Source organism: Coturnix japonica, chromosome 7 (genome assembly GCF_054131305.1).
Source record: "Coturnix japonica strain WE chromosome 7, WE-NBRP24, whole genome shotgun sequence".
Classification (NCBI taxonomy): domain Eukaryota; kingdom Metazoa; phylum Chordata; class Aves; order Galliformes; family Phasianidae; genus Coturnix; species Coturnix japonica.
Window position 1 is genome coordinate 8,098,822 of NC_140669.1, and position 12,600 is coordinate 8,111,421.

At 35.2% G+C, this 12,600-nt stretch overlaps 1 protein-coding gene across 16 annotated transcripts in view; it reads right to left on the reverse strand.

Moving 5' to 3' along the window:
• The window catches only part of SLC4A10 (solute carrier family 4 member 10), a 139,184-nt gene that overhangs the window by 78,700 nt on the left and 47,884 nt on the right, over positions 1-12,600 (reverse strand). For all 16 annotated transcript variants that reach the window (XR_014948201.1, XR_014948200.1, XR_014948198.1 and 13 more), the window contains exon 2: positions 7,855-7,936. Coding sequence is in view for 10 of the 16 variants with exons in the window: in XM_085553011.1 (XP_085409137.1) it covers positions 7,855-7,936 (82 nt within the window). In the remaining 6 variants the exon portion in view is untranslated. The remainder of the gene's footprint in view (positions 1-7,854; positions 7,937-12,600) is intronic.

Here is a 12,600-nt window from a genome sequence, read left to right on the forward strand (position 1 = left end):
TGAACAAAAGGGGTATTATTTTGCTGCAAGTATCTCCCCTTTTTGAAAGTATGAATTCTTTGCCCTAGAAAAGACAGAAATAAAACATATATTATTAAAACAAATATGTCTTGCAGAGACATTTCTTAAAATAAAATCTAAGTTAATGAGTTATTTAGGGTTGCTGTATTCCACAGAAGAAATTTTTCCTTACATATAAATTTTATTTTAAGATCCAGTAGCAAATTAACTATTTAAAAAGGCAACTCCAGGAAAGCAAACGTTCTCTGCAAAGCCTTGTAAAATGGCAGACCTAAAAATAGTTCTCAAAACCTGGATTTCAAAATTCTGCACTTTTAAAACTGAAGCCTGTTTAAGCTCCTAACTTACTCATGAAGTAAACAAAACGGAAATAAATTTAGTGGTATTTCTAGGACTTTGAAAACACATATCCCGTTATAATCAATGGTGTTCAAAGACATAATGTGAAATAGTGGGAATGGGAAATACCATTACAATTGTCTGAATGGATATGATTTTTCAAGAGACAATGGAGATGGAGAGAAAGGAATTCAGTTGTTTCAGTTAGTTTACAAAAATCAAGATCTTTTTAACAGAATGCTGAGTGTGCAGACATTTTTGCCTACATGCCCTCTATTCTCCTTCCAAATAATTTTACCCATAAAAAACACACACCAATTTGGTAGTCAGAACACACGTATAAGGAACATTCACCTCCCTGCTTTCCCATCAGGAGAGGCTAAATGTGTCTCCATGTTACACCAAGCATTTGGGACTCAAATATGTATTTCAGTGAACCAGCCAAGCTAGCATCTGTTGCATGCAAAGGAGTTGCCCTGCCATGGATTGGGACATCCACGAGCTCCAAGTACAGATGGGACACCTGCCTCCGCTTCTCTCCACTATCAGCTACACTTGGGTCTCTGCCAAGACCCAGATCACAGGCTCATGGACACAATGGACAGGGGCAGATGGCTCTTGACACATTTCCAGAAAAAGAGCAAAGGCAGGCTTCTGTGACCTACTAAGAAAATGCACTGCAATGTCAAGATGCCCTGAGAGAGAAAATATTGCCAATGGTTCAGCTCAAGTCACAAATGACTGCTGACCTCAGCGAGAGAATGAGGTTTCTCTCCCTTCCAGAAAACACTCACTGCCTTGAAACATTTTATATGTATTCCCAGTTAGAGCTGAGCCAAATGCACTCAAAAATGAATGGTGAGGTAGAGATAGAAAAGCAGCGGTCCACGAAGAGTTAAAAAAAAAAAAAAACAAAAAAAAAAACACCAAACCCTATTTTTCCTTACAGGAGAACAAGTGATTATGCTGAACTGTGTAGGAGTTGAGAGAAGTGAGTCATTATTCATTATTGTAGTGCAGCAAGGAGGCAGAGCTAAAGAAAAAGCAGAAAAGCAGAAAAGAGAAAAGCTGTACTTCCTAAACCAACACTTTACATAGTTGTTTGTGGATAAGGTTTGATCAAGGGACATTTTTTATTTTTTTTTTATCTTTCTGCAATGCCATGATCTGGAAGAATGAACAAAAAGCCGCCATGGAGTTTTTTAGATCATACTGAAACTAACATTCTGGGTTAAAATACAACAGAAATCACATAGACTTTAAAACCATATTTTGGCTCATTAAGCATTAAGGATATATTGAATACAAAACATAAGAGCATCACACTGAGGTCATTACAGGACCTTTTTAAAGAGCACTGATTGATCTCTGCCTTCCCAACAAATCTATCCTTTTAACAAAATATTTTTCCAGACTGCAGCTGGACTGAAAAGATCTTTCTAACTGCTTTTATGTTCATTTCCCCATTTCTCTATGTTGTTCCAGAGGAGTCCAGGGACACTGTATACACAATCCTATGACAAGATCAGGTCTCAGACCTTCCAGGCAATTAAAAAAAAATAAATAAATAAAAATAAAAATAAGTCAGCAGAAACAACATAATGGAGTCCCCTCACACATACATCCACTTTCCACTGAAGTTTGGAGGGAAGATGTTGACCAGTAAAAAAAGAGCAAACTCAGTACTAACGTAACTATATGTTAAGAGCTAAATATTTTGAATGACTATCTTGCAATGCTCCAGTTTTTTTCATGAAGTTCAAAGTAATGTCAAATTTCAAAACTTAAAGCTAAAACTGAAGACAACAAAAGACTGGCTTTCAGACTTTATGTGATAACAAGTTTGCTTTCAGTGCTTCATTATTGTTCATGTGAACTTTCAAAGTAACTTTGCTAAAATGTCTGGTGGCATTATTCACAAATTTGCAAAGTGAATCCACTTTTCCATGAACATGGAGTCATTTGGATCGGGAAAGGAGAGTCATCCAAAGGGACCAAACTGGGCAATTGCCAAGGCAAGAGTTTAAGCACAGCTCAAGATAATAATAAAAGAGAGTGATCTCAAGGAATATTTGGAGACATAGGTAAAAACAGACCAAAATAGATGAGAGGTACTACAGAAAGAGATGAAATGGAGTTGGAAATGACTAAGGGAATGAGCTACGCATGTAATACCTGCTAGGCAACAAAATGAAAGAATTCTGCGCATGTAAAGCCAAAATGTTGAGGTTTTTTTTTAAGAGACTTTATTATAGAATATAAAATATGTACTGCACCTATTCAGCCACAGCTAGCATTATAGACACAGCCCAACCCACATCTCTCACAAAATGTTTACATCCACAGTTTATTTCTGGTCCTCTAAGTCTAATGAACATTACCACAGGGAGCACTTGGAAGATCAGACTGAGTAGCAGAATGAACAGGACACCCAAGAAAAGCATAGCCAAGGAAGCTTGGACCAAGGGATCTAATGGGATAACACTGCAATAGCTGTAGCTTCCTGGCAGCCAAAGGAAGGGGACACCTTGGTCACTCTTCCTGTTCAGCCAAGTAGAGTTAGTAGCTGACTTTCTTCTATGCATGGTCAAGGCTGATGCAAGGCTAGCAGGTTAAGATGATTAATGTCCTCTCAGTTCTGTGAGCTGCTAGGTCCTACTAATTTTCAGGTAAATAATGTTAGTGGCAGGCAGTTCCACTATTATGTTATTTCTACAAAATGTCTCTGAAACTGGATTAATTTCCTGCCTTGGAGCTACTCTGATTTTCACTCAGTAATATATGAAGATTAGAGTTCAATCACAATGTTTTTTTTTCATATATAAATCCTAACTATAAATTATAAACTGCCACAAACTACAACAAATAAAATAAAATAAAATAAAATAAAATAAAATAAAATAAAATAAAATAAAATAATAAAGAAAAGAAACAATAACTAATATTACTATGTTCAGAAGAGAAGAATAAAATACTCTGGGATTTCTGCATTCTTGGTAGCAGGACACCTATCAAAGTGAATCTTCAAGAAGGTTGCTAATTACTAAGCATCTGCATGAGCATACTAACATTTCAGATTAATTCTGTTTATTAAGTTTAAATCCTCAGCTTCTGCACCATACTCCACACTGTACTGGTAATGCTTATTTCCTAATTTAGCTTGCAGTCTTTAAAGACTTTTAGTGACAGTCTATGTAATTAAAATTTTATCAAAAGTGTCAGAATGCATATTCTCATGTACATGATTCATATTCTGGATAACATGTTTTATGTGTCCTGAGAGGCTCAAAAGAAGGCAAACTTGATTTCCCACGACACAAATATTTCCCACACTTCTTAGGTAGATAAAAAGCACAAAGTACAAACAGATTAAGCTGCAATCAAGTACCATTTTGCAATTTGCTTCAACAGAGACAGAATTCATTCCCAATTCTTTCTTGGCCTCCACCAAACTACCTCATCTCCAACCATCTCCCTGTCACAGCTACCTCTCAGATCAGATGACACTTATATCCACAGCAGTTTTTGCAATCTCGACAAAAAGATTCAGGTGACTATACATAGAGATGACAACAGTCATTTTCTCTCTCAGCTGATATGAAGAGCATAAACAAAGGTCTTAATCTGAGTGCATTCAGGGCCAATTTTTTTGCATATCTTTATTGTCCAAAAGTCTAAGCAGATGAACAGAGAGCATGAGATCTCCAGACACATACAGATCAACCTAAATACTCCTTTTTGAGAGAAACATGAAGTACACACACTCATTCTGTCAGAAGACTGTTATTACTAAACAATGAATAAATAGCAGGTATAGACAATAACAGAGAATAAGCTGAGAGCAATTATTTTTTGTTGTGCCCATCTGTTAATGGGAACATATCTAGCTGCTCCCAGTACAGCTATGTGTACAAACTGTCCTTCTTGATGCAGTGAAATCCTATATCATTCAGAATCAGTATTTAATTCCCACTTAAGCATTCCACTACTGATAAAAATAAGAGTGTATTTATTGCAGTAGAAACTTTGAATGTATAGACACTGAAAGATAAGTTGAAAAAACATGTTTATAACCAAGGGAAACAGGCTTCTTTTCTGGTTTTGCCTTTAGGAGTTATTCCTTCAACCCTTTGTTAATGCGACAATCAGACAAATGACCTGTTCTGTATTAGTGACTGATCTTGAGCTGACAACACAATAAAAATGAATTACTTGGAAAAATTATTCATGTGGAAAATCTGAATGCTGAAGCTCCACACACAATCTGCTTCTGAAGAACTACAATGGTGAAGGTAAAAGATACAATTTGAAGCACATACTGCATGTATCATTACTGGCATGAAGATGAACAGCATGTCACTTCAGAAATCCTGCAATTCCAGCCTATGTCCCCAGTTATGGAGGTTTGGATTTTTTTGCTTTTGTTGTTTGTTTGCTTTTGTTGTTTTTAATTTGCCATGCTATGCAGAGACAGAAAAAACTGATCTAGACAGACTGAAAATAAAATTCTAGTTCTGAGGAATGTTCTATCAGGCAGTATATATATATATATGTATATGTATATATGCATGATATGCAGTTCCAACATATTTGCACAATGACTGCCTCAAAATATGCAAATACAAGTATTTGTCAGGCTAAGAAATTTCAATTGGAAATTTTAGTTCCTATTTAAATCTTTATATCTGACATTTAAACTTGATAGTCTACAATTTAAAGAATAGAAGAACAGTTATGATTTTAAAATTTAAGGAGAAGAAAATGAAAACTGAATTTCATATTTAAGTAATCATTAATTCTTCATTCAAATAGCAGTTTTTGGAAAGTTTGATACAATGCTGTTGAATTATAAACTGTCAAAACTCTTCTTTGCTAGACTATTCAATAACTAGCTATTTATAGTTTTAAAACACAAACCAAATGAAATATCTTCCAAAGAGCTAATTGTATAATGCATATTAATGATCTAATTATATGATTTTACCAAGCTACGCAATTAGCACCTGATTATATAATTTCATATTTTATAGCTTATGTCTGTTATGTATTTAGGAAAAAGGTAAATTTTTAGCAAAGTACATTACAATGTACATTGGGTAGGAATAAGACTGTGACATTTGTGAGTCACATACACTGTTTTGAAATGGAAAAGTGCCTGGCTGTGCTGTGAAACAAGAGAACATGCTATTAACAGCAGCCTGATCATTAAAATGTACAATCTCTTCAAACATTTTTATGTCACTTGGTATTTCTGGATGCAGTGATTATGTATTTAAAGATACAAGGATCTGATCTCAGAGAGGACACAAAATATATGAGAAAGCTAAGCACATTAAGAAGGATTCTACATCAAGCAGTCGTTTTGTTAGAAGTGTGATTTTGTTTTTTGAAGAAAACCAGACTTATTGTCCAATTACAGAATTTTTAAACAATTTAAATTGATGGAAAGCCTGGGATGGAGGATGCAACTGGAAGTCACTATCATATTTTGGTTTCTACTGATGACAACATATGAGCAGATTTTTAAAAGAATATTTTTAGTGATATTTCACAGGAGCAGCTCTACATGCAGGATGGTGGGGGAAAATAGTAATTAAATCCAGTTTTTAAATGATATACTTGTGCATATTTTGAGATGGGATTTTGTGTTCCACAGTCACATGTGGAACCTAAAATATACATCAGAATAATTCTGACTGCCCTAACGCTTATGTCTACCCATGTGACTAATCTTGAAGACATCCTTCTCCAGAAAGCTGTCAGTTTTTTAAAAGATCATCAGTAAAAATGATTGAGCAAAAGAACATTTCTCTGGGTAGACTCCTCCAGAGAACCCTGTGTTTCATTAACAAAGAGAATGAAAGACAGATCACTGCAGTTCTTCTATCAGGTGTTTCTCTAAGGACATCAAGTACAACAGTTGCATGCTGGCCAAGGATGCATTCCTGTGACTGAAGACTGCAGAAGACAAAGAGCAAGACTGCACAAAGGGATTTGTGGGGCAACATGGTCATTACAGGTCTCTGGAGACATCAAAATTCTATCATATCACCCTAGAAATATCCTACTTGAGATTGGAGGCAGGAAACTCTACCTTTGCACATGCTCAGACTTGCCCTGAACTGAAAAGTCTGAATTGCAACCATGTCTGTATGTTGATGCTCTGCTAAGGGAAGCAGTTTGCTAAGGGAGTAAGCAAGCTACAGGAAGGCATTGCCCTCTATCATGTTGAAGTTTACACGATATCACCAATATGGCCACTGTGCAATGAAAAATGCAAAATTCATACAGGCAGAGTGAAAAAAAGAAAACAAATCATGAGGATCAACTGAATTAATCAAGGAAACCCATTTAGAGAGCTAGGGTCCATGTACTAACAGAGATAACTCTCTTTGGAACTGAGGCAATTAACTCTTTAGATGTACTGTTTAAAAACACCCTAGATCTTAGTATTTCATTTTAGCTAGTTCCTGGGTCTCAGAAGCTAACAAAGTCAACAGGTTCCAGCCTCTAGAGTGGGATATCCTATGTGCAATAAGAATTCACTGTCATCCAGTAATTATGACTGGGGGGTCACACATCTCAGTAATGAAGTGGAAGAGTACTCATAACAAGAATAACACTATTCATTCCGAGATTTCTAAACTTTTTGTTTAGAAAAAAATATTATCTAAACTATTTGTCCAGTATAATAAAATAACTTGCTTCCTTCTACATGCTTAGTTCATCAGGTATGTATTTCTGTGGTGTTTCTGTAGTATATATCCACTGCTGGCTATGCATTTTCACCAGCAATGAACAAGACCTTTCATGCTATCTGGAATATGGCTTGCCTTTCACATCATTGTCACCACTGCAGAAATGCACCACTCACCAACCCCACTGTGCTCACATACACTGTTTGGTCTCTGTAAACATTCAACAAGCAACAATGAAAGTCAATTAGTATAATTTTTTCCATATAGAGGAATTCCATTATACACTATTGCTTCACATGCACTTCCATGTCAGACACCATTTTGTCAGTCTGCCCCTCTGCTGCCATCTGTCACACAGCAACAGCATGTAAAGGAATATTGGTGGGAAGGTTAAACCTCTACTGTCATACCACCAACATCTCCCTCTGGCGTCATGGACCAGAATAATAAAATAGGAAGCACTACTTCCTCCATAGCCCTCTGCTGCTAAATCATCTGTCCTACCAGTGTTTGTGCTTTTGAAAACTTCAGAATAAAAAGACTTACTAAATCCACTCATGTCTGTTTGTAGGACTTGATGATAGAACACTGTGAAAACTAACCAATTTCCACCACTGTCTTTACTTGAACATTAGTGAGAAAATTCTCTTCTTATTTCTCTTTTTAGAATAACTGATGACATTTCACTCTCCCATTCACTTTTAGTCTTCCAATCAATAAGTTTACACATTAGAACTGAGTTTCAGAACTCTCAGAAGAAAGAGACAATGTAATTCACATAAAAATAATCTCTCACCTTCTAGATCTTCCTTTTCAAAATGAGTTTTGAGAATGGAGCGAGTTCCACCTCTATCCACAACAGCTTCTTCATCATTTCTCTGCAAACAGAAAAAAAGGACAGGTAAGCTGCTTCCCATTAGGAATCTATCACCAAGCCCAAAGAGTGCTATGAAACAAGGATATGTTTACTATTTATTTGTTTACTCTATCAACACAGGAACCAAAAGCTTTTCAGAGCTTCATTTTCATCATTAAAGTCTATTCCTTCTGTGTCAGTTTTTATTGAGGTCTGATTACAGCTAATTTTGACATAAAGTATTTCTGCTGAAATGGGCAAGATGATGAGTAAACTACTCATCATTTACGTGAACTACAAAAAATATGAGCTGATAAGACAATGAAAGAAATGAGAATAGAAGTCTCTGGCTGAGGTAGCTTTATTCTTGTGTTCTTGAAGAAAGAGATTGTATATGCATTTTTGTTTACACAATATGAAATATACTGAGCTACAAGCAGAATTCCCAAATTATTAGCACTAACACTCCTTATACTTTGGCAAAGCTAGAGAATGATATTTAGAGGCAATATGATGAGAAAGAAAACATTAATATTATGAAAACAAGTGGCTAGACTTACCATTTGCAAAGTTTTTGTTTTTCTTTACAAAAACCGAGCTGTAGTTACAATGAAGACAAACACCATACACTAACAGCATAAAATAACAAAATATATCCTTCCTCTGGAACTCATTTTATACCTAATTTTTATTGCGCTCATGTGCATTTTAAATGTATTTTCTACTGCACTCTAAACATACTATGCCGTGCATTGTGCTCTAACTAAAAAGAGCTATAGAAGGCAGTCATTTCAGACACCTCAGGCACATGAAAGTATCACAAATCTCTCAGTACAGAAATATTTTGGGAAAAAGCGAGGCACTGGATGCGGTGCAAAACAACAAGTTGGTTTTGCTAGAAGCCTAACATCAGCAATTGTTTAAAATAAATAAATAAATAAATAGAGCCTATAATTCACATGGTGATACAGAGTGGTTTCCAGTAAATAATGATGAAGAAAAAAAGTATTAACTATACAAAACCATTGGTTAATATATCATGAATTCATATTTCTCTTTAGTGTAAGGGTTTTAGTAAGTGATATTAGGACCAGAACTGCATAATTTCTATATATGAAATTGGTATCCTAATGAAAGTCTGAAGCAAGGGATTTGAATACCAGAGTCACACGCTAAATATGCGCCTATATATAGAGTGCAATAGAACATAACAAGAAATTAAATCACATGAGAACCAATCCTTAAAGAGCAGATGCCCTAGGCAAAAAGATTCACATCTAGAGCTAGATGTCATAAATTCTGGATCTAAGCTTTTTGTTTCAGGCTTCTCTCTTTTTTAAAAATAGCTGTCATACTGTAGCTGTTTTATATAGAAAAATCTTAGGAGTGTGTCAGCACCAAGTATCTAGGCTGCTAAAGAAAGAGACTGCAAGCATTACCGTTGTCTTCAGCTTTCTAGTAGATAATAGCACATAACTTAAGTCTGACATAGAGAAAAGGCTTTCTATTCAAACTGCTCTGTCGTTTAATAATTCAGAATTCACTAAAAATATATTGCAGTGCATCAGAGCAGTATGTCTCACAAACAATTTCATCATATTCAGTAACATTAATCCATTATTTAAAGAAGTAAGACTTAACTAGGCATGTGGGTCAGGCTGGCACAGTGCCATGCCCATGGGAGGATGGACAGAGGGGATGCCGAAGAACAGGTATTACAGCCATGTAGAAGTAGTGCTGTTCTAGTGTAAGTCATAGCCACCAGTGTTTTGCTGTTACTGAAAAGGCATTATAGAAGTAAATTTAGGGGAATTTCTGTAATGGGGAGAATATTAAATTACAGGGAATTTTAAAGCTTAACAGATCATCTAACTACACTATATACAAACTAATTCATTAATATTTATCAAAATATGCTCATACACTTTGACTTCTCCTTTCCCATGTGTTCAGTTTTCAGCTTCTGGCAATCTCTTCCTTCTCTGCCTCCTCTTGTAATGTCACAGCAAGTCTCAGCCTTGCCTCATTCTCAGAAGTGGGTTTGTTCCATTAATATTACAGGGAAAAACAGCTTAATTGGGAGTTTTGTGTTGTTGCCAATTCACTTGTCAAACTCTGAGCAAAGTCCAATTAAACAAGCCTTGCACTGTGCACTCTCACTTCCCGGGGAGCAGTATGAAAGCCATCTTGCATTTACCAGTACAAGAGTCATATTGCACTTAGTCCAGAAGTAATTTCTGTGATTCCTGTGCTGCCTTCTTGGAGGAAGGAATAAGGAAGTGAAGGGCTCACAAGTAGTTTAGCACAACTAATCTCATTTTCAAAGAAGCACTATAGCAATGCAAGTAATAATTGTGGCAGGTTCTCTCCACTTTCAGATGGTGATTAAAGACTAGAAACTTAACTGCAATTGGTAATGCTCTGCTTTCTATTAGGATGTCATGAAAACTAAGATATTATTAAATGTCATAATAAGAAACTGGAAGTATAGGCAAAGAAGAACTATAAGACAGGCATGAGAAATTAAATGCATGCTCTACGTGACTTTTCAAGTATCAAGCAGCCATGACCCTCCACTGTAATATCCTCAAAGTATATAAAAGCCATGACTTCACTGCAGTTTTGTCCACCACTTTCAATGTGATCAGAGCAGGGCATGAAGACTAAATCTTTTTCATAATCCCCCCATGTTTATATCAGAATTCTGCTGCTTTTTCAGTTCCCCCACTTTGAATACGATGAAAGTCAGAAATATTACATGATATTGCTAGTAGTTTGGTGTTTAAGCCATATTGAACTACTGGAGCAGCCTGCAAACAAATTTATGGACACACTGACCAGGTATGAGTCCTTGGTATTGTCCTTTATTGCAATGAGTTGCTTGCTGAGTCCAGCAAACACTGTGGTCTATGGTTTAAAGCATGAGACAGGGATCCAGAAAGTACTCAACTGCTAATACTGGATCTGTCACTGACTTGATGTGTTGAGAAAGTTACTTAACCTCATTACCTCAGCTTCTTCATCTGTAAAATAGGGACAATAATACTTACTTATCTGCCTTTCTCAATGATCTGCCCTGTGCCATTATTAATATTCATACAGCATTAAAAAGCAAACAAACAAAAAACCACACAAACAAACAAAAAATCTGTAAAGCACTAAGCCATTCAATTTAGGCATGTGTACAGTATATACAGATAATAGGAAACTAGAAATTGGTAAAAATCAAATTTTATGCCTTTTCAAAACATAACATCAAATTATACTACCATCTTGTAATACAGTGTACAGCTATGACAACTGACTGGAAAAAGGTTATGTCATAAACAAATACATTGGATTAACTTTCTTTTGCTCTAATCCAAGAGCAACACTAAAGTAGCCAGTCTAATTGCATTTCTCTGGAGCTGCAATCAGAGTGCAATAAATATTTAAATAAAAATAAATATATTTAGAAACAGCCTAACCTTTTTCTCTTTTGAATTATATTTGTTAATATTTTGTGTTATCAAAGAATGGTTTAACTAAAACGTAGGCAGGAAACAATTTCCCTGAAAAAGTAAAATATCTGCAAACACACAAAGTAGAACAAATAACGTATCTGGAATAGAAGGATAAGGAGAAGCTGAGGCATTCATGCGGAAACCACAGGCTCCTTAGAGACCAGGGCTCAGCAACTCTACTCAGCTCAGGATTTCACCTTTTGCATTTTACCAAATGAACAATGAAATGATTTTCACCACTGCACATATCTCATAGGAAAAATCTATTCTAATGAAAAAGTTTTATAAATACAGACATGAAAATTTGTGTTTCTTTATACTAGCTTAAACATATTGGTGAGTACAGAAAAGCAAGAAATAGAGCAATAACTCTGCATCATTTACATTGCAACCACACATTTTTAAATTGAAATATGTATGTAAAGTTGCTTATGTTTGTACAAAATTAAAAAGAAATAAAATGTCATAAAGACATTTGATTTCTGTTTTTTGTATGTGGTCATAAAGACTGAAGGTTGTGGTGAGTGCTAGGAATCCAGATTTTCAACCCTTAGATCAACAGATTATAAAGTGAGGTCTCTACTCTTGATAGTACTTGTTAGTATAATGGTGAGAAGTAACAAAAAGCTTCATGGTTTAGAAAGCTGTACAAACGCCTGAAGTGCCCTTTCACACCTAGATCATTTTAATTAATGGAGAAACTGCGCATTTAGAAAAGCAAAGAAATATCATTTTATAACAGATATTTGTGGATGTTTTTTAGTTTCAGCAATTATAAACTACATGAGCCTTCAGTACTCAATAATATCTCAGTTGTAAGGTAGATGACGGAGCAAAAAGAAGAGGAAAGTAACTTATTTCAAAGATGTATACATACAAAGGCATATAAGAAATATTTTTAGCTATACTAGGCAGTAAGGTAGATGCATATACCAGTAGAATTTCAAGATATTTCTAGATGAAGAAATTATGGCTACTTTTATTTTCCTTCTCTGATTTTTGGTCATGGTTTACAGTAAATTGGATAATTACTTTTCTTAAAAATATTTTTTAAAAAAGTCATCTATAAAGAGTATTGGTATTCCAGAAAATTCTTTGGGATTTTCAAACTTTCATTGAAAATCCTTTCTATTCTTAATTAAATTCTTAATATACTCATAGTAAAAATTGCAACATAAACAAA